General features: G+C 39.1%; 1 protein-coding gene across 3 annotated transcripts; it reads left to right on the top strand.

The window, feature by feature from the left end:
* The first annotated feature begins 17 nt into the window (after positions 1-17).
* Positions 18-16665, top strand: LOC111140830 (ubiquitin conjugating enzyme E2 B). 3 transcript variants are annotated; one of them, XM_022493028.1, is made up of 6 exons: positions 18-198; positions 2308-2388; positions 4286-4311; positions 9007-9096; positions 13649-13737; positions 14792-16665. In XM_022493028.1, exons 1-6 carry the CDS (start codon positions 155-157, stop codon positions 14918-14920), a joined length of 459 nt encoding a protein of 152 aa, XP_022348736.1. In that variant the 5' UTR covers positions 18-154; the 3' UTR covers positions 14921-16665. The 3 variants fall into 3 exon arrangements, with proteins under 3 accessions (XP_022348736.1, XP_022348737.1, XP_022348738.1); XM_022493029.1 differs by having other exon boundaries at positions 56-198; positions 13676-13737; XM_022493030.1 differs by lacking the exon at positions 9007-9096 and having other exon boundaries at positions 56-198.
* The last annotated feature ends 4286 nt before the right edge of the window (positions 16666-20951 follow it).

Here is a 20951-nt window from a genome sequence, read left to right as displayed (position 1 = left end):
GATCTGGAGGCGGCGGAGGGAGACGTCATTGCAGGGTTGTTTGTGCAGCCTCGGCGGCGGCGGTGACCCTCAGTGATTCGGCCGCCGCGCCGGGGGGTGGGGGGGCTGCGCGGGACTCTTTTCTTTCAGACTGACCGCGGGGCAGCTGGGGAGCATGTCGACTCCGGCCCGGAGGAGGCTCATGCGGGATTTCAAGCGGTAAGGGCCCTCACCTTCGCCTGATTGAAGGCTCCTCCCCATAGCTGCGGGGCTGCAGGGCGGGGATCCGGGACACTTTCCTCTCATAACCCGATGAGGGCCGACCGTGGGCCCAGCGGTACCGACGGCAGCCCAGTCCTAGCCCCCATTCGCACTCCCCCATCCTTGTTTGCTCACTCTTCCAACGCAAGAAATTTCGATTACCGCTCCCCGCCCCCAGAGGTAGAAAGATGGCTGTGGTCTGTCCAAGGATTCCCCGCTGCCCACTTGGGTCAGCTGCCCGACGTTGGCCCTAGAGCTCAAGCCTCATCTCTCCGCCCTTGCATCCTGTCGTGTCCGCCCCTGTCCCCCAGAAGCAAAGCCTTGCAGAATCTTTTTTCTTGCTTGCTGCACCAGTTTTCCCGGATAGCCCTGCGGTCTTCGCTGAGGGGCAGGGTTGGGGCGAAAAGCGCCCCTCCCATTCTTTCTGCAGTGAGGGTGGGGTCTGCAGCGCGAGGTCCGGAGATGGTTAACCCATCTTCCGAAACCCGACTCTCCCTCACCCGCCCGAAAGGACCTTGAGAACTGGCTTAGAGACCTGGGACTCGGGCTGGCAGCCCGGGATGCCAGTGCCTTCTGGAACTCAGCTCTGTGGCCTGGTGTTTAAAGCCCTATCTATAGCCTCCAAAGTCTGGAAAAATGCCTTCTTGGGGACTGGCGCTAACCCGATACTCCCTGGGCCTCCTTTTGTAAAATAGGGTTTTGTTAGGTGGTGCTTGGGTTAGTGAGGAGGAAGTGACTTTTTTTCAGTTGTTTACCTTTGATTGAATGCTTGGAGGTACGGGGGGAAAATGAGAAAACTTAGCATTACGATCCACTGCACATTTTTGAGTGTGGTTTGTTTTTGTTTTCCTGGAGAGATCTGCCCTGATTGAGACAAAATACCTAGTATAAAAACTTAGGTTAGCTGCTCAGGCAGTAACCTTTCAACTTCGCCACTATAAAGGCATAGATGAGGCATTTGGAAGCCGTTCTTTTGGGCTTTGGGCGGTTTTATCATTGAATGTATTCGTAGTGAGCCGTTTACCTTTGGTGGGCGAGAAGCAGCCTTATTCTTTAAAGGCTTCTAGTCGTGTGGCTTGATGTATTTGAGCCTGACTGAAAACTATTTGAAAAGCCTAATTTCAAAGTATCATGTCCTATGGCAATCACTACATACAGATATGTGTATAAAATGTCTCGTTTATTTTTCTATTGAAGTGACAGCCCTTACAAGGAGATGCTCTGGTGCAAAAGTTATCTTCTCCAGCTTAAAATCAAATTTCATGTTAACTCCGATGAGTGAAAGCCATGTAATAAAACTTCCAGTTTATGTCCATTGTTGCTCTGGTTTCTCACTGCTCATCTCTGTTAAATTCTGAGTTGAACACAGAGCACCTTTGGTAGTTTTCCAAGGGTTTTCAGGTTATGAGAATTTGATTGTGACAGATGTTGGAAGGTAGCCTTGTATCGGGTCTCCTGATAGGAGAGGTAGATTTAGCTGTAGCGCAGATCTTTAAAATAGGGACAGATGAAAAACATAACTGAGGCTTGATTATTTTAAAAGCTGTTGCTAATTGAAGCAAATGGGATAAAGCTACTCTCCTGCTTAAAACTAGTTTGCTAATTAAATTGAATATTAGTGTTTTCAGCCATTTAATGTTTGCCTTGGTGTGGGGGGTTGGTGGCCATGTTGCATTGGTAGCAATGGTTTAGACTCACACAGACCGCCTTTCCATATTTACAGCAGCAAAAAAGATGGTCTGTGAAAATGGTTTTTGCACTTGGGGCTTTTAATTTTTGTTGTTAATGGCAGTCTGTATGCATCACTTCCCGAAGGTACATCTTAACCTTCATAATGAGAGGATTGAGTCCAAAGCTGTTCGGAATTTAGACAATTTGGAGAGGTATTTAATAAGTATATAGGTGGTTGATTTATTTTTAAGTCATATGGTTTAGCCCACCTCAACACAAGAACAAGGAAATGACTTAGTTTGTGTCAAAGTAGGTAGAATAGTCCATAACGGTTCTCTTTGGCCTGCGTAGTGACCTTAATGTTCAACTTTGAAAATTACTACTGTGGATTTCTAGGTTGCAAGAGGACCCACCTGTGGGTGTCAGTGGTGCACCATCTGAAAACAATATTATGCAGTGGAATGCAGTTATATTTGGGTGAGTAGAAAGATAAAACAAATGTTAGGTATAGTAATTCTTTAAGAAAAGTGAATGTGTCAATTAGGCAAAGAGGCTGAAGTGGAATCAGGGGCTCTTAAAAAAACTGCAAAATTTTTTTTTAAATTCTGCGAAGTGTTTTTGCAGTTAAGTAAAATTTGTGTTGGTGTTACTGCCTATGATTTTATAATCACTGAGTTTTACCTGATTAAAAATATCATTTGAAACTGAAAAGAAAGGGTAAGTTATTTTGTACAAAATGTACCAAATGTTTATGCTTGCATTTCATTCTTTTATCAGAGCTTCCAGTGTGGCAAGAATTAACAAAAAATGTTTCATACATTATATATATTGTGAATATTACTTGCTTGCTTGCTTTCTTTCTTTTTTCCAAGAGAAACAGGTTGCGGGGTGGGAACAGAAGGGCGGGGGGTGGGGGGGTGGGAATCGCAAGCAGGCTCCACAGCTAGTGCCAAGCCCTACACGGGGCTTAGTCTCAACAGCCCTAGGATCATGACCTGAGTTTAAATCGAGAGTTGGCTGCTTAACCACATTATATGCTAGGCACCCCACGTATATGCTTCCTGATTTAAAATTTCCTTATGCCTTTTTTTCTGTTTTTCTGGGCTTGGTCTTTTTTCTTTCATGCTTTTCAAAACTAGGGTTTGCACTAAAACTTTAAAGGAAGGAACACCTTCATAAGCAGAATTCTGAGTTGCCATTGAATTAGTTATGAGTTAAATAGTGAAAAATTAAGTTAGTTTATTCTTCTAAAGAGATTATATTAAATTAAATATTAAATTCAGGCTAACTTGCAAAAAATAATTGAACTTCATAGTGCTGCTTAGGAAAGATAAAATTGGGATGTGGAGGCAGGGAAAAGATTAAAGCAAAAGAAAGTGGGGTTTCTTTGTTACAGTCAGTTCTGTCTAGCTGTTTTGAACAGAGCTGTTGCTTTGTTGGGAAGCAGGACGCTTTGGTTTGGTACAGTTATCTTAAAGGGTATTTCTATCTTATTGTTGCAAATTGAAAATACGAGTTTTTTTCTCTTAAGAATACACATTTAGGGACGCCTGGGTGGCTCAGTTGGTTAAGCAGCTGCCTTCGGCTCGGGTCATGATCCCAGCGTCCTGGGATCGAGTCCCACATCGGGCTCCTTGCTCAGCGGGGAGCCTGCTTCTTCCTCTGCCTCTGCCTGCCATTCTGTCTGCCTATGCTTGCTCTCTCTCCCTCTCTCTCTCTCTGACAAATAAATAAATAAAATCTTTAAAAAAAAAAAAAAAAGAATACACATTCACATAAAATCTTAAAAAAAAAAAAAAAGGGACGCCTGGGTGCTCAGTGGGTTAAGCCGCTGCCTTTGGCTCAGGTCAGGATCTCAGGGTCCTGGGATCGAGTCCCGCATCGGGCTCTCTGCTCGGCGGGGAGCCTGCTTCCCTCTCTTTCACTCTGCCTGCCTCTGTCTACTGTGATCTCTCTCTGTCAAATAAATAAATAAAATCTTTAAAAAAAAAAAAAGAATACACATTTACAAAATGACCGGTATTTATGAACTGAATTGTGTGCTAAAACATGAAAACTTAGAAAATAGTTATTCTTTATGCCTGCATCTATAAAAATCTAGGGCTAGGATAATACTAAACAATAAAAATGAGCCCCTCTTTCTCTGTTTGAGTTTATCCTTTCCACTCTTAAAAATCAAGAAAACGGGGCACCTGGGTGGCTCAGTTGGGTAGCTGATTCTTGATCTCAGCTCAGATTTTGGATCTCAGGGTCTTAGGGTTGGGCCCTGTTTTGGGCTCAGCACTGGGCCTGAAGCCTACTTTAGGAGAGGAAAAAAAAAATCAGGAAAAGGCAGAATGAAACATCTTTTAATCAGAAATCTTCTCGTTTTCAGACCAGAAGGGACACCCTTTGAAGATGGTAAGTCATTCTCAATTATGTTTTCTGTGGTATTAGAACACTGCTTTTAAGTAGAAATTAAAATACCAACATATCTACCTTAAAACAATTTTCTGTTGTTATTAGGTCAAATTAAAATTAAATAATGCTACTGAGAATTTATAGTTCATAAAGGTCTTTTCTTTCCACATCAGCTTGACCATCTCCATTGTCAGCACTTTGTGTCATTTTGGTAATTGGCTGTAGAACTGTAGGGCTAGATGGTAGGTTAAAGGAGGATAATCCTGCTTTTTTAACATCGTTATCTATCTTGATAAGGTGTTGAGCTGAAATTGTTCTTAAACATACATAGCTGGGGCATCTGGCTGGCTCTGTTAGTGGAGCGTGTGACTCAGTTGCAGGGTTGTAAGGTCAAGCCCCACATTGGATGCAGAGATTACCTAAAAATAAAAAAAATTTTGAATCTTAAAAAAAAAAGATAACATAGTTGCCATGAGCTGCATGTACAGCTTATTTTTGATACCCATAAATAGTCAGCATTCTGTGGAATCTTTTGCCTCTTAAATTTAGTTTTTTCACCAAGAGCCAGAAAAATGGAAAACTGGTTCTGATACATGTTTATAATTGAGCTTTTCATCATTGATTTTAACCAGGTTCTTAGATTTTCCTTAATTATAGCATAAAGTTTTAAGAATTGTTGAACAGATTTTTAATGATCAAAATGGCTCCAGAACACTAACCCATTGAAGATATTTACACAAAGATACTAATTATAGGGGCTCCTGGGTGGCTCAGTGGGTTGAGCCTCTGCCTTCAGCTCAGGTCATGATCTCAGGGTCCTGGGATCGAGCCCCACATCGAGCTCTCTGCTCAGTGGGGAGCCTGCTTCCCCTGCTCTCTCTGCCTACTGCTCTGTCCTGACTACTTGTGATCTCTTTCTCCGTCAAATAAATAAAATCTTTAAAAAAAAAAAAAAAAAAAGGATACTGATTGTGCTAGTTTTTGTTTTGTTTTTTTTTTTTTTTAATTTTTTTTTTTTAAAGATTCTATTTATTTATTTGATAGAGATCACAAGTAGGCAGAGAAGCAGGCAGAGAGAGAGGAGGAAGCAGGCTCTCTGGGGAGCCGGATGCGGGGCTCAATCCCAGGACCCTGGGATCATGACCTGAGCTGAAGGCAGAGGCTTTAACCCACTGTGCCACCCAGGTGCCCCATGATTGTGCTGTTTTTAAAGACATAACCTGAATGCCTAATAGGGGAAAATGGTTAAGCAAATTTGTAATGTATTTAGATTGTGGAATAAAGAATAAGGTAGATCTGGAAATAAGTCTCAAGAGACAAAGTTTCAGAATGATACATGTTGCATTTAAATTTTTACCAAATACAGGGATGCAAGTGTGTGTGTATTAAAGGGTGGTATGACCACACTTTTCAAAGTGGTTACCGCTTAGGTGGGGGTAAGGAATGGAAGAATGGAAGAGAAGTACTTAAGGACTTCAGCTTTTTGCACTATATAGGGGGTTCTTGGGTAGTCCATGAACCCCTTCTTCAAGTCCCTAAGACTGTTCCATGGATTTTTTGTAATTAAAACTGTCTTTACACCAACACTAAGACATTTGCCCTTTTTACTGTATCAGCATTTGTACTGGTGGTACAGAAACATAAGTTGCTAAAACTGGACCTATGTAGTTCAGTATCCTGGCCCAGATCAACACAGTGGCTCTAAACTGTACTAATAGTCACTTTATTTACTTATTTATAAATTAAAAAATTTTTAAGGTTGTTTTTTGTGGTTTTTTTTTTTTTTTTTTTTTTTTTTTTTTTGTAAAAGTAATCTCTACACCCAACGTGCGGGGCTCAAACCTACAACCCTGGGATCAAGAGCCTCATGCTCCACCAACAGAGCCAGCCAGGTGCCCCATGTTCTTTGCATTTTTAAAAGCTGCCACTTTCACTTAAAATTTTTTTGTCTTGATTGCAAAAAGAAAGAAACATTCTTGATGAAGAATAGATATTATTACCATTCTGACCCTTGGGTATACATTCTTAAAATATTCTGTGTGATGAAGTGGAAAGTATGCATAAAATTTTTTTTTTAAGATTTTATTTATTTATTTATTTGTCAGAGAGAGAGAGAGAGAGAACACAAGCAGGCAGAGTGGCAGGCAGAGGGCAGAGAGAGAGAAGTAGGCTCCCCGCTGAGCAAGGAGCCCGATGTGGGACTCGATCCCAGGATGCTGGGATCATGTCCCGAGCCGAAGGCAGCGGCCCAACCGACTGAGCTACCCAGGCATCCCGCATAAAACACTTCTTGGGATGATTTTCTGGAGGAAAAGCACTTCTGCAGTTGTTTGAGTTGCAACTTAAACTTTTCTTCATGGAACATTTTTACTTGAATGAGAGACAAACTGATAATTTAGATTCGACTGTTTGGCAGACGTACTCGTGATTGAAGTGATCTGTTAGATCAAGGAAGGTGACAGTATTGTTGCTACTGATAAAGTAACCGTTTCCCAGTACTTTAAGACCTCTCTGATAACATCAGTAGGTGGTATTACCTAATTGTGATTTGTTTTTGGATAGTATTTAATGAAATGCCCCAACATTTACAAGAATTGTATCATTCATTGAACCAGTATTTTCTGAATGACCAGTGTATAATAGAAAATTAGGGATGAATCAGACATTTATGCAGCTTGTAACAGATTTTGGTGTAACTGATGCAAAAATGTGTATGATTCAGATTCTACATTGCAACTAACCCTTAAAAACCTACCACTTTCTTACTGTAGTAATCAAAAAGGAATATTCACAGTTATCTGAAAAAAGTAGGAAAATACTCTTTTTTCACTTACATATTTTTGTGAGACCTTGTTTTCTTCAGCCTCATCCCAGAACAGCATATTGCAACAGATCAAATGCAGAAGCAGCTGAGAGAGTCCAGCTGTCTTCTCTTAAGCCAGTCATTAAAGAGAATTGCAAAAATGTGAGACAGTGCTAAGCTTCTCACTAACTTGGTGGGGAAACACATTATTTTTCATTAAATGTCATTTAAGTTAATGTGTAGTGAGTTTACAGTAATGAATGAATGAATTTTTGGAAAAATTTTCTGGGTTAGGGTGCCTGGCTGGCCCAGTCGGTAGAGCACATGACTCTTGATCTCGGTCATGAGTTAGAGCCTCACACTGAGCATAGAAATTACTTTAAAAATTCATGAGTTAAATATGTCTAGTGTAAGAAATACTGATAGTTACATTCAGCAGTGTGCTGGAGGCAGTTTGTACTGATTCATGATAACAGATTGTTAAAAATTGGAAATTTTTGCAAGTTAGTTATTGAAGAGCCAATATTTAAAAATGAAATTATTTTTCATTTTTGGTGGAAATCTGTAAAATGGTATGTTGTCATATGTGTCCCTTCCCTTCAGCTTCACCTTCAGTTGACTTCCCATTGGAAGTTTGGCCATGATTGGGAATAAGAGTATAAAGGGGTCCTGAGACCCCATAAAGTGGGCAGAAAAAAACTTGAAAATTGCTGTTCATATTTGTGTGGGCTGAAATTTTTACAGTAAGTTTTTTTAATTAAAGCAAATTAAAATGCACACTTTCAAAATACATAGACTATCTTTACTATTTAACTGTACTTTTCATAACACCTCTGATGTATTCGGAATATGAAATAGATAACCACTTTTGATTTTGTGTGTATCTTTGTCTTCCCTAATCCCAAATTTCCACCAGCAAAAAAATGTAAAAAGGTAGAGGTTGTATACCAAATATATAGATAAAATACTGAATAAAATAAATACAAGAATGGATTTTTGTTTTGTTTTTTTTAAACTGCATTGTTGAAATCAGGGGATGAACCTTCTAGAGACATCTGGAATGGTTTAAACTTTTTTATTGACTTCATTAGGAATAAGTCTCGATTTACTGAGTATGTCTAAGGGGTTGTAGGTAGAACACCTCTCCAACCTTCAGGTGGATGTCCTCAAAATAAAAGAACTCTGGATAGTGAATAAACAGGATAGAAATCTAGAAAAACATACAAAAACCCAGTAATAATGGTTATTTCTACAAAATTGATTTGGAATTAGAGTTGAGAGTTCTACTTCGTACACTGTGAACAGATTGACTTTGTTAGAAATGCATAATTTTTTTAAAAGCCTGTCTGTACTGACCATAAAATACCACTTTACAAGAGTGTACCATTTTGGACTATAACCACAGTAGGCAGTTACTTACTGGTTCTTGCCATATTTGAGTGAAAGGATTTGTAAGGGGATGGAAGAGACGTCCCCTTACAAATCCTTTATGTCCATGCCTCTGATGGAAGTCCTTTGTCGTGTGGTAGTTAGCCCTTCTTAAAATCCTTTGGCATACCCCCTTCTAAGCTATAATAAACTAGCTGTAGTTTCCCAAATGTGCATTTTAAATTTCAGTAGCTAGGACCAAATTGCCTTCCAAAAATAGGGCAGTTTAACATTCCCACCAATAGCACATGAAAGTGTGTGTTCCCAAGTGCTTGCCAGTGCTGCGTGTTACCAGTCTAACGTAAATCAAAGTATATTTCATATGTTTTATGTGCTAAGCCAAAATTGACATTACTTTTCATGTGGTTGTGCAAAAACCAGTATGGGTTGGGAATTCATTGATGAAGAGTTTAAAAAGTAATGCTTGTCTTTACCATAATTATTTTGATTTTTTTTCTATCTAGGTACTTTTAAACTAGTAATAGAATTTTCTGAAGAATATCCAAATAAACCACCAACTGTTAGGTTTTTATCCAAAATGTTTCATCCAAATGGTAAGTAACATTTTATTAAACTTCATAAATGATGGGGGGGAAAGAGTTCTTTCCTTCCTTTTAGGCCTTGCCCCATAATTCTTACTGCGACAGGCCACTTCAGGATGTTGCTTCCATGTCAGTATTAGCTACGTTTTTGTAGCCTAGAATCTTTAGAAGGTTCCAAATTTCAGGTAAAGTTGTTTTGTCTTAATACTTTTGATTTTAAAATAATAACCTATTTATTTGTAGAAATGGAAGGATACCAAAAAATTTTTGCTTAAAATTTAGCTTTTTAAAAAATACGGGGCGCCTGGGTGGTTCAGTGGGTTAAGCCTCTGCTTTCGGCTCAGGTCACGATCTCAGGGTCCTGAGATCAAGCCCCGCCTCAGGCTCTCTGCTCAGTGGGAGGCTTCCTTCTCCCTCTCTCTCTGCCTACTTGTGACTCTCTGTCAAATATAAATAAATAAAATAAAAATCTTTTAAAAAAATACAAAGAGGGCACCTGGGTGGCTCATTTGGTTGTCTTTGGCTTGCCCCATGATCCCACAGTCCTGGGATCAAGTCCTGTATTGGGGTCCCTGCTCAGTAGGGAGTCTGCTTCTCCCTTTAACCTTTCCCTCCTGCTTGTGCTCTCTTCCCCTTCCCTCTCTCCCCCGTCAAATAAATAAAATCTTTCTCAAAATAATAAAGTACAAATAAATGCTTGTACAAAATTAAGATCATAGTGTATGTAATTAACATTTTTTGAACTGTGAATATCTTTCCTTATTAAATATTCTTTTGCATCATTCTTAATGGCTGCATAAATGTTCTATGAGGTTACCATAATCTGTCTAGTTTTTGGTGGTTTTCAGGGTTTATTTATTTATTTATTTATTTTAAAGATTTTATTTGTCAGAGACAGAGGGAGAGAGTGAGCGAGCAGAGGCAGAGGGAGAGAGAGTGAGCGAGCATAGGCTGAGGCAGAGGGAGAAGCAGGCTCCCCGCCAAGCAAGGAACCCGATGTGGGACTCGATCCCAGGACGCTGGGATCATGACCTGAGCCAAAGGCAGCTGCTTAACCAACTGAGCCACCCAGGTGTCCCAGATTTTCAGGGTTTTTTAAAGATTTTATTTTTTAGGGGTACCTGGGTGGCTCAGTGGGTTAAAGCCTCTGCCTTCAGCTCAGGTCATGATCTCAGGGTCCTGAGATCCAGCCCCACCTCGGTGGGGCTCTCTGCTCAGTGGGAGGCCTGCTTCTCCCTCTCTCTCTGCCTGTCTCTCTGCTTCCTTGTGATCTCTGTCAAATAGAATCTTTTCAAAAATTATATTTTTTTTATTTTGAGAGAGAGTGCAAGTTCGGGGGGAGGGGTGCAAAGAGGGAGAGAGCGAGAATTTTTTTTTTTTTTTAAGATTTTATTTATTTATTTGACAGAGATCTCTCAAGTAGGCAGAGAGGCAGGCAGAGAGTGAGAAGGAGAAGCAGGCTCCTAGCTGAGCAGAGAGCCTGATGTGGGGCTCGATCCCAGGACCATGAGTTCATAACCAGAGCCGAAGGCAGAGGTTTAACCCACTGAGCCAACCAGGCACCCCAAGATCAAGAATCTTAAGCAGGCTTCATGTTCAGGGTGGAGCCTATCACGGGGCTCCATCTCATGACCCTGAGATCAAGACCTGAACCAAAATCAAGATTCAGTTCCTACCCAGGTGCCCCACGTTGTTTGTAATTTTAAATAACACTTAGAAAATTCTTGAAAATCTTCCCAAATAACCGTGAATATTATAGAACAAGTTTTTAGAAGTGGGATTACTGGGTCAAAGATTCATGTTTTTAAGGCTTTTTTTAAGTACAGTTTTTTATTTTTTCTATCATGCCTGTTTTTATGTGGAGAAATAAATTTTTTTATTTACTTTTTAAGATTTCATTTATTTATTTGACACAGAGAACACAAGCAGGGGCAGGCAGAGAGGGAGAGGGAGAAGCAGGCTTCCTGAGGAGCAGGGAGCTTGATGTGGGTCTCAGTCCCAGGACTCTGGGATCATGACCTGAGCTCAAGGCAGATGCCTAACCAACTGAGCCACCCAGGCACCCCTGGAGAAATTTTTTATTCCTGTTTTCCATGATTTCTGACTGACTCTTTGTAATTAAATTTGCTCTTCTATAACTTCCTATTTACTTCTAATACATGTATATTCCTGGATTATAAGTTACTGTACAAAAGACTTCCCAAAATATTTAAGCTTTCCTTTTTGTAACCTTGCTCATTTAAATATGGTCTTCCCCATCAGTTAACTTACTTTCAGAAGGAGTCACTTAATATTTATTCCACTGTAATCTGACTAAGACTTATTACTAAATTGACCCACAATGTAGTAAGAAGGCTCTGTAAATGAAGGTGGGAAAGACTGTACAATGTGCCAGGGGTTCTGTGTATGGAGGTATGGTATTTTCATCCTTGGGGAAACAGTGTATTTTATTATTTCTCATTCCTTCATAATATTGGTTTCCCTTTTTTTTCTTTTACCGGTACTTTTTTATTAACTTTCTGATACACTTTTTAAACATCTTTATTTGAAATGTAATTCACATATTGTGCTGTTCATTCATCTAAATTTTACAGTTCAGGGGTTTTTAGTACATTGAGTTGTACAACTATCACCATATCAATTTTAGAACATTTTTCTCATTCTCCTCCAAAAATTCCATGACAATTGGCAACCGCTCCCCTTTATCCCGGCACCATAGCCCTAGGTAGTCCTGTTTTCTTACCTCTGTAGATTTGCCTGTACTGGACCTTTCTTATAAATGAAATCCTGTAATACATGTGGTCTTTTGTGACTGACTGCTTTTAGCTAGCATAGTTTTCAGGGTTCATCTTTGTTGTAATTGTATTCCCTTTCCTTTTATTGCTGAAGGAAATTTCATTATTTGGATATATACTGTATCTTGTTTATCCATTCATTAGTTGATGGATGCTTGATTTCTGGTTTACTTTTGGATTATTTTCTTAGAATTAGTTACTAGTTCAAAACTTTAAAAATCATTTTGTACTTTTATGGGTCTTACAGAGGTGATAATTGTTTTTTAGACCCACCAAGTTTGATGTTCCTGTGGGATAGATAGTAAGCCACTAAGCTGTTTTTTTTTTTTTTTTTAAGATTTTATTTATTTATTAGAGAGTGAGCACATGCAGGGGGAACAGCAGGCAGAGGGAGAAGTGGACTTCTTGCTAAGCAGGGAGCCTAATGTGGCATAAATACTTGAAATCAATATTTGGAAAATTGTGGGACTCGATCCCAGAACCCCGGGATCATGACCGAGCCGAAGGCAGCTGCTTAACCAACTGAATCACCCAGGCATCCCACTTAGGCTTCTCTAAAACTAATAACTGTAAGTAGCTAGCACATGGATGGTCACTGACGCCATGAGAGTGCAGAACATCACCCCGAGGGTGTATACTGGGCCAGAAGAAAGAGGATGGAGGATAGAGCGAGCCCTGAGAAATGACAATATTTAAGTATAATTTGCCTCCTCTCCCCTAAAAAGCCTTACTTATTCTTGTCTTTATGTAAGGTGATCAGGCTTGCTCCATGAAGCTTTCCAAAGTTTGGCAATATCTGTAACATTAAATGCATTTATCCTTTGTCAATGTAGCAGTTCTACTTCGGGAAATATGTCATGTAGACATAGAATCTCACAAGAGGGTAAAAATTTATGTTCATTGTATTTTCACATAATCAGTTCAAGAGGGGAAAAAACTTCCCAAATGTTAGAATTTAAACGTATTAATCACTGGATTTTTATTTTTTGATTATGAAAGGAATGTATTCTCATTATAAAACAAATCATAAAATGCAAGAATCCTATTACTTAGAGCCAGTACTTAAATTTTGGCATTTAGTCTTAACAAATGTTTTTGTAACTACACAGACTTCAAATGAAAACAATTATACTTCAAATGAAAATACTTAAATATTTTGTAAAAAATGTCATTTTCCTCTAAAATTTGAAAACAATTTATTAAGGTGGTCTACATTGTGGATGTCTTTCTGTATCAGTTAACAGAGGGTAGATGTGTATCTTTTCTGTTGGCTACATTGGTATTGATTATATAAATATACTGTTAGCCAGTCACCTCTTTAGGTCCATAAACAGTATATAAACAGTATATAAACGCTTATAAACAGTATCATAGTGAACTCTTACTATAAATAAAACTTCCTGTGTCCACATTTATTTCTTTTAGGAATAATTTCTGGGAGAGTAATTATGATGTCAAAAAATAAGGTGTGTTTTTTTTTTTTTTTTTCAAGAGCTTTATTTAAAGAGTTTAGAAATAGAATGTTCACACAGATTGGCTATAAGGTGGGTGTTGAAAAAATTTAATTCTGACAAAGCTCCCTGATGAAAAGGTGCAAAATAAGAGACCTTAGTTTTAACACTGGTTTTCCCGTGAGACAGGAGGGATTTGGTAACTAATGTTCAGAACTTCTGACTGGGCCAAGCATTCTCTTTGTGGTAAAGATTTCTCTTTTAACTGTTAAATATGATAAAGTTAATAGGTAACCAATTTTAGTGTTGTCTTTGCAGTGTATGCTGATGGTAGCATATGTTTAGATATCCTTCAGAATCGATGGAGTCCAACATATGATGTATCTTCTATCTTAACATCAATTCAGGTAAGGGTGTGTTAGGTTGCATGATTTTTTTTTCCCCCCCCAAGATTCTGTGGGATACAGGCAGCTCCTTCAGGAGCAGTAGCAGGTAACCAATGGCACAGCCTGGATAAAACCCCACGATTTTCAGACAGCTGGTCTGCTTTTTTGTTAGTGACCACAGTGGATCAAACCCACAGTCATTTTCCTGATCCTTGTGTAAATAAAGTGTTCTCACAGGTTAGGTATTTATGCTCATGAAGCATAGCCACAGGATGTGGAAAAGGAAAATACTTCTTAGAAATAGTGAGAGATGATTGCTTAGAAAAACCATAGGGACCTCAGGAAACTGTGAAGTGCAGAGAATCATTAAGTATGCTATCCTATCCAAGAAATCCTATTAAAAAAGAAGGGATAGTGTTACCATTTGCCAAAAACACTGGCAGATTATTTCAGAGTTGACCTTGAATGACAATTTTGGAGAGGTGGAGTGAGGGATGTTTTTAGTTTATGTGGATGTGAGAGGAGCAGAAGTAAAATTTTGGTTTGTGACCTTTTTTTAAAGCTTTTCCTATCATGTTTTATAAACATTGTTTTCAGCTTCCCTATTTCATTCCGTTGCTGCTAGATGTGTATGTTTTCTTGATGAAACAAGATTCTCTGTCCAACTTAACTGTCAGACATTTGTAACCACAAAAACAGAGTTTAACTTCGGAAAATGTTAGTGGCTATTTCTAGGTATTGTATATTAACCAAATCAAGCTTTTTATTTCTTGGCTAATAGTTCAGTATGTTGAAGAATATTCTTTCCTAATTTCTTTGAAATTAGAGGTTTTAAGGCAGTTGAGTACTATGTGTTTTTGGAAGTTTCAGTTCTCTAGCAGGAGGAAATTATTGAATTGATCAAGCCATTTCTGAAAGTATTTAAGACCTGAAAATACAGAAGATACACTAATATCTGCCATTTCTTTACTGAGTAATTTGGTTTTTTGTACAACCAGTATGCTCGGTATCTGACCTATGTTAATGTAAAGAATAACTCTCCACAGATCCTTTTTTCCTTTCTCTTTCCTTCCAGTCTCTGCTGGATGAACCAAATCCAAACAGTCCAGCCAATAGCCAGGCAGCACAGCTTTATCAGGAAAACAAACGAGAATATGAGAAAAGAGTTTCGGCCATTGTTGAACAAAGCTGGAATGATTCATAATAGACAACTGGTCTGTTAATTTTTTTCATCATTGTTGTGTATAATTTACCTCTCAGTAGAAAGGCTAACAAATTTTAAGTGCCACAGGTTTTAAGGATTCTGCAGAAAAAAAAAGTCCTTCAGTTTAGAACCTACAAAAGCTTGTGTATCTTGATTAATGTACTTTTTATTGCATGGTGTGAACTAAGTTATTGCTTACATAAATTTGTAATATATCCTGTTTGTATTTTTTTCCAAGTGTATAATGTTGGTGTGGAGTTTTCATGACAGAATAATACACATTTTGTAAATCTGTACTTTTTTCAAATATTGAATGCCTTATTTTTGAATTCTTTAGATTTTTAAATTGGAGAAAAGCACTTAAAGTTTTTTATATATGAATATTACATGTAAAGCTGTTAAAATACATAACTTCAGTGCAAGAGACTTTGTCACTTATTTCCTTATCTATGTAGGAGGGGTTAATAAGTCTCTAGCTCTCCATCAATTAATAGTTTCATTTCCAATTTCAAAAGAACAGATTTATATTTTATCAAGAAATTCTTCAAATTTGATTCTAACCACCAATTATAATTTTAGACTTTATTTTAAATGTTTGAATGAAACTATATCCATTTCACTTGAGCAATTATAGACATAATTGGTTTGATTCTGTCCAACTCTGTATTTAGGCCACGTGTTACTGTTTTTCATGCACTACTTACTGTTAAACTGTACCTTTCGCAATTTCACAGTTTGTACCTCTACCATGAGGAATTGGCACCTCTACCGGAAGCAGAGAACTAATGCAACTTATTTGCTGCTTGATAGCTCTTTAAAAGATTTTTGATAATGAAGAAAGTAAAACCATAAACATTTACCAAAATCCATGCCCCACTATTAACTGAGTAAGAATCGGTTGCATTGGTTTAGCAAGGCAGATATTTGGAAGGAATCTTGGTGTAACTGAAAATATTTGAAAACTGCCTTTTAATGCAATTGCATATCTGTTTATTCTGGAAAAATGTTTTAATACCAGGGCCTGCTGAGTTGCTTTCTCTTGTGGAGATTTTTTTTTTTATCTCCTAAGTTGTATAAAAGTTGTACTGCATCTTAGTTTACTGGATAAATTTAAAACACAGTATTGTAGAAAGCTAATACAAAGCTATCCTATGCCTTCAAATAGTACAGAAAATGGAAAATATACAAGTAAATTCTGTTGAACCACCTGTGTAGTCTTTCTAGTAGTTAAAACAGCTATTTGAGTAACCCCAATATAGTTTCTTGTCCTATTCTTAACTAGTTTAGTAAGCTAACAGTTTCTCTATTGGAAGACGAGGATTGCAGTGTCTACAGCTTCTATTTTTTAAGCCAAGTTTAACACTGGAAGGATAAGTGCTGATGTTTCCCTTTAAAAGCTATTACCTGGCAAAATTTTGGGTCAGTGTATGATCTTAGAAGCTTTTCATACAAATAAGAGTCCATTGGCTGAATTAATGGCCAAAAAAGGAGATGCTTACAGGTACTTTTTGGTCATAGTAAATGTGATGCTTTCATACTCAGCTCTGAGACAAAGTGTAGCTTCTGTAGACATCTACTCCAGTGACAAACTCTTAAATATACAGTAGATATGAGAGTCCTCCCCTCTTACTTCATTAAATGCTATTTGGTTGCTGCTTCAAAAGCTATTTTTTATCCTAATATGCTTTCCTTTTCCTATTGAAAAGTGAACTACTTCAAGCATTGATAATTACGGGGGGGGGGGTCACATCTCCCTTTGCAGGGAGTCACTGAGCTCTAAGTCCTAAATTCAACACATGCATAAAATTCCTACCTCGTCCACATTCCCACTGGAGAAAATTGTTAGGATTCATCTTCTCCCAATTACTCCTCAATTTTTTTCTTCAGCCTTGGAACAGATTCCTGTTTCTTTGGTTGAGTACTAGATGTAAAACCTTAAATTTTTACAAGGTTATACCATATAAAAAGTGTTTACTTTTAAACTAGGTAAACTTTATAAATGTGTTGTTATAGCAAGAGGCTAGAACTAAGTTGTTTATTTCGGTATGAAGTTGGATTCATGCTAAAGCTGAAATGCATTTGTAATACACTTCCTCTGTAACAGTACTTCTGACATAGAGTGCTCTGTGTGCATAGCACGATTTGAAGCACTTTAACGTATGTGATCACAATTCAGACTTACAGTAATCCTGTGAGGTAGGTACCATTATATTACTGATGAGGAATATAGGTACAGAGAGAGTAAATAAGTGATTTGTTGAAGATCAGCCAGCTAGCAAGCGATAGAACTGGGATTTGTACTTAGGCAGTCTGGTCTTTTAGCCAAGAAGTAGACTATCCCTCAAGAAATATTAAGATACTGAGTTCAGTTTTAGAAAATCTATTAGACTTAAATATGTCTCTCTCATTTTTTAAAAATGCTTTAGTTGATTTAGACTTTGTGTAGAGACTGGTATCTATCCAGTGAAGAAGTTTTCTTGACCACCATTTTCTATCTCTCTTTTTTTTTTTAATATAGGCACACCTTCTGGCCTCTGATATAAAGGACTGTAACTTATGACTTATCAATAGACCTTTTTTTTCCCCTTCATGGAAATATTCTTGAGTCCGTGCCCCCCCCACACACACCCCAATGAAAGTTCCATGAGTAACTTCTGAAACTGACCTAAAAAATCTTACTCCTGTAAGTAGGTGGAAGGTAGTGGGAAAAAAAATTAAAGGTGCCCGCATTTTGTGCTCAGTAAACAAAGTACCTGTCTACTTAATTGATTCATTTAGTACTTGTGAGAAAGAACCCTAGGGCTCATAATGTACAATTTAGAGTTATGTCTGAGGTATTTTGGGCTCTCAGTTCTCCCAGGTTTTAAGAGATAGGGATCAACTTTTTCGGTCTTGGTGGTATTTATTACAATTCCTTTCTGTTGCATTTTGAAATGCAGAGTCCCTGAGGAATCTCAGTTATGTGGGGATTATTATGTAAATAGAAGTCAGTCGTTGCAAAGCTATTAAAGGCAAATGAAATTGCCCATAAGGCAAGGGCCTTATGCCAAAATGGTAGCTCTGTTACTTCAGTTCCCATCTAGTTAGGAAAAAACAACTGCTGTCAGATAGGAATAAAGATTAGTTTTCTTTAGTTATTCGGGTATGTGGCATGGAGGAAAGAGATTAGGAACAGTTTTATTGAGTTTACTTTTTTCTCTGTCCTTGGAAAAAGAATATACAAATGCGTGCCATTCCTCTTTGAGTAATTTCTCCACCTCTCCCCAACCCCAGCTGTATTGGTTTAAAACAATTTTGTTAATAACTTCTTGAGGTTTTTACATTTCTATTTATAGCATGGGCTAGGGCTTTGTTTAGGTTGGGCCAGAAAGACAAATTAGCTGTGTCTTTTACAAACTTTTTTGAGTATATGACTTCTGAAGCTCAGCAACGATAGTTCCTTTCTGGTTGAAATCAAGAACCCTGGAAGGAGGGACTCTAAGCTTCCTCTATTTTGGAGGATTTAGCCTTGGGTGAAAAGCCTGCATGGACTGACTTTGAGGAACTGCCACTGAGTTGAGTGGTAAAGCTTGGCCATGTGATACTTTAATCAGTAACTTGTACAATAATATGTATGAGAAGACTTTAGAGCCCCTGTGACAAGAAATAACCTTTTAGCTGTTTAGAGAGGTCTTTGTATGGTGACAGTCTTAACAAGTATGATGCTTCTATAGTCTTGTGGGGAGGTTAGCTACCTAAATTCTTTCCTGGAAGATTGGGATCCTTAAAGCCACTGGGTTGGGTACTTGTCTAGAGGGGATCATAACCTATCTATGAAAGGATCTCCTCAGGCTCCATCAACCTGTACCATTCAGTTGTCATTCTTCCTGGAATGCGGAAGGGTTCTATGGTGTCTTGAAGGCTGCCAAAATGCAAACATTAAGAGGACTTAAGGCAGACCTCTTAGTGCTGCTTCCTGTCTAAAGCTCAAGGTGTAAGTTGCCCTTTCCCTTCCCGTTAGAAACAAGACCTTTTGCCAAGAATAGCACAGCCCCCAGCTGAATTGGACTGGCTGTACTCCCGACTAAGAGAATATCAAATGCAGAGAGGTTTGCAGAAATTTGTTGGTCTCTGTATAAAGTCATTTTACAAAACTGAGTTGGGAGATTTTATGTTACTGTAGTAGTATGAGTACAGAGACCACAAGGAACTGGAACCTTCTTTTCCTGATAACATCCTGAGCAGAGCATAGGAAAAGAATCCGAGATTCCAGCCCATGTCACCTTCGGCCAAAGGCTTGGAATATCACCTCAAAAAAAAGATGGATTAGTAATCCCTGCTGTGTTTTAGTGGGTTACGGTTATAGACCTGTACCTGCACGAGTACGTAAGGCTGTGGTTTCAGGTCAAGACTCTCTAGAACAACCGTTGGAAGGCTGCCTTTAGAATGAAGACGATAGCTCTCCCAGGGGTGGGTACAAGGGTTCTTCTGCAAACCAATAAGATCAGTGAGGGCAATACTAGGGCTCGGTGACAGGCTGATGAACCCATCTGTTCAGGGAGAAAGTTCCCCTCCCTGGCTTTTGTTAGCCCTTACACATTGGTTCTTTGATGGGCTGCATATTCTTTTGCACTCAGCAGCTTGAGAATAGCACAATCCCTCCCCATGGCACCTTCTCAAAACCAAGTCTGACAGAGCAGGCTGTAAGAGCAACAATACAAGTACAGTTCCAAAGGTTGGAATGTAAATCCAAATACTAGGAACCTCCTTTCCAGACACCCTGTGGCATTACATGCACAGGCCTGGGCAGGAGGCCAGCAGGATAGCAGAGGACCTCTAGAGTTCAAGCTCCACAAGTCCTCTGGAGACACTGATGGGCATATTCCCGGTTTTGTTACAGAAGTAGAATGTAGTCATAAGAAATAATTTGATAAGCACAAAGGTAGAAGGAAGCATGAGTCATTGTCTCACCACCTGAGAAGTTGAAAACAAGTGGTTTAAGGGCAAGTGGGACTATAGGTGATGGATCAAGCCCAACAGTTCCCAGTCGGCTGGAGCCCACAGTTCACACCAAGTGATAGTCTCATCGGTTTAGAAGGTGACATTCAGGTAAGCCTGCCATGCCAGTGCTTGGGCAAAGGCCATGTTCATGGGGAGAGGAGCATATCCACAGCCCTCACAAGCCCCAGACCCTAGATGCAAGTGGTACAGGAGTTCCAAGGCACCTAGTGTTAGGGGAGAACTGCAATGTACCTATAAGCTCTGGCCACCTGCTGACCTCCACCCCCCATCCTGGAGGTTTTGCTTCTACCTCCCTCTCTGGGACTGCCAGGCATTTGATTAAGGCTGAATTGTTCAGTGCCTGTTGCCATTCATTTTGTCAGCATAGCCACTGAGGACTTAATGGGTGCCAACTCATGACTGGCCCTACCACACAACTGGAACTGATGTGGTATGCCCTTCTGTAGCCTTGGGGACAGAGCCTGATCTTGTGGGGGTGACTGTGGGTGCTCATTTTTCTTTTGTGTAAGTTTTAGTTGAAACTTTTTTTTTTTCACAGCTTGGTCTCAAAGGGAAAGTAGAGTAGGAGTGAAGCAGGGAGCGCTCACTAAATGCCAGTTACTGAAGGAGAAATTTTTCCACCAAATTCTCCAATAAAGATCAAAGAATCATCCCCCACTTCAGAGATCCCTACACAGAGGTGAAATAAATCAGGAAGAAGGAATTATCTACCAGTGCACATATAGGTTCAGTTAAATATTCTTATTATAAGATATAAAAGAGAAAGGAAAATGCAGTCCCCGCAGTGAGATTTTGGTGCTAGGATTCACAGCAAAGCAAGGGCTTTAGTCAGTAGGCCCAAACAGTTCAAGGTTGACCTCCTTACAGTTAATCACCCTTTCACTAAACCAGGGGAAGACAAGGCCTGCCTCAAGATGCCCTAACAACATTTCTCCTAGGCAACTAGGTTGGAAGACCATAATCAAGGTTCTTTTGGGGGTCATTTGCCTACTTTTCCTAGGCTGGGAAAGAAGGATGGAACTTGGGCTGA

Source organism: Enhydra lutris, unplaced genomic scaffold (assembly GCF_002288905.1).
Source record: "Enhydra lutris kenyoni isolate GAN:26980312 unplaced genomic scaffold, ASM228890v2 scaffoldscaffold5, whole genome shotgun sequence".
Classification (NCBI taxonomy): Eukaryota; Metazoa; Chordata; class Mammalia; order Carnivora; family Mustelidae; genus Enhydra; species Enhydra lutris.
This window is presented reverse-complemented; position numbering and strand designations above follow the sequence as displayed.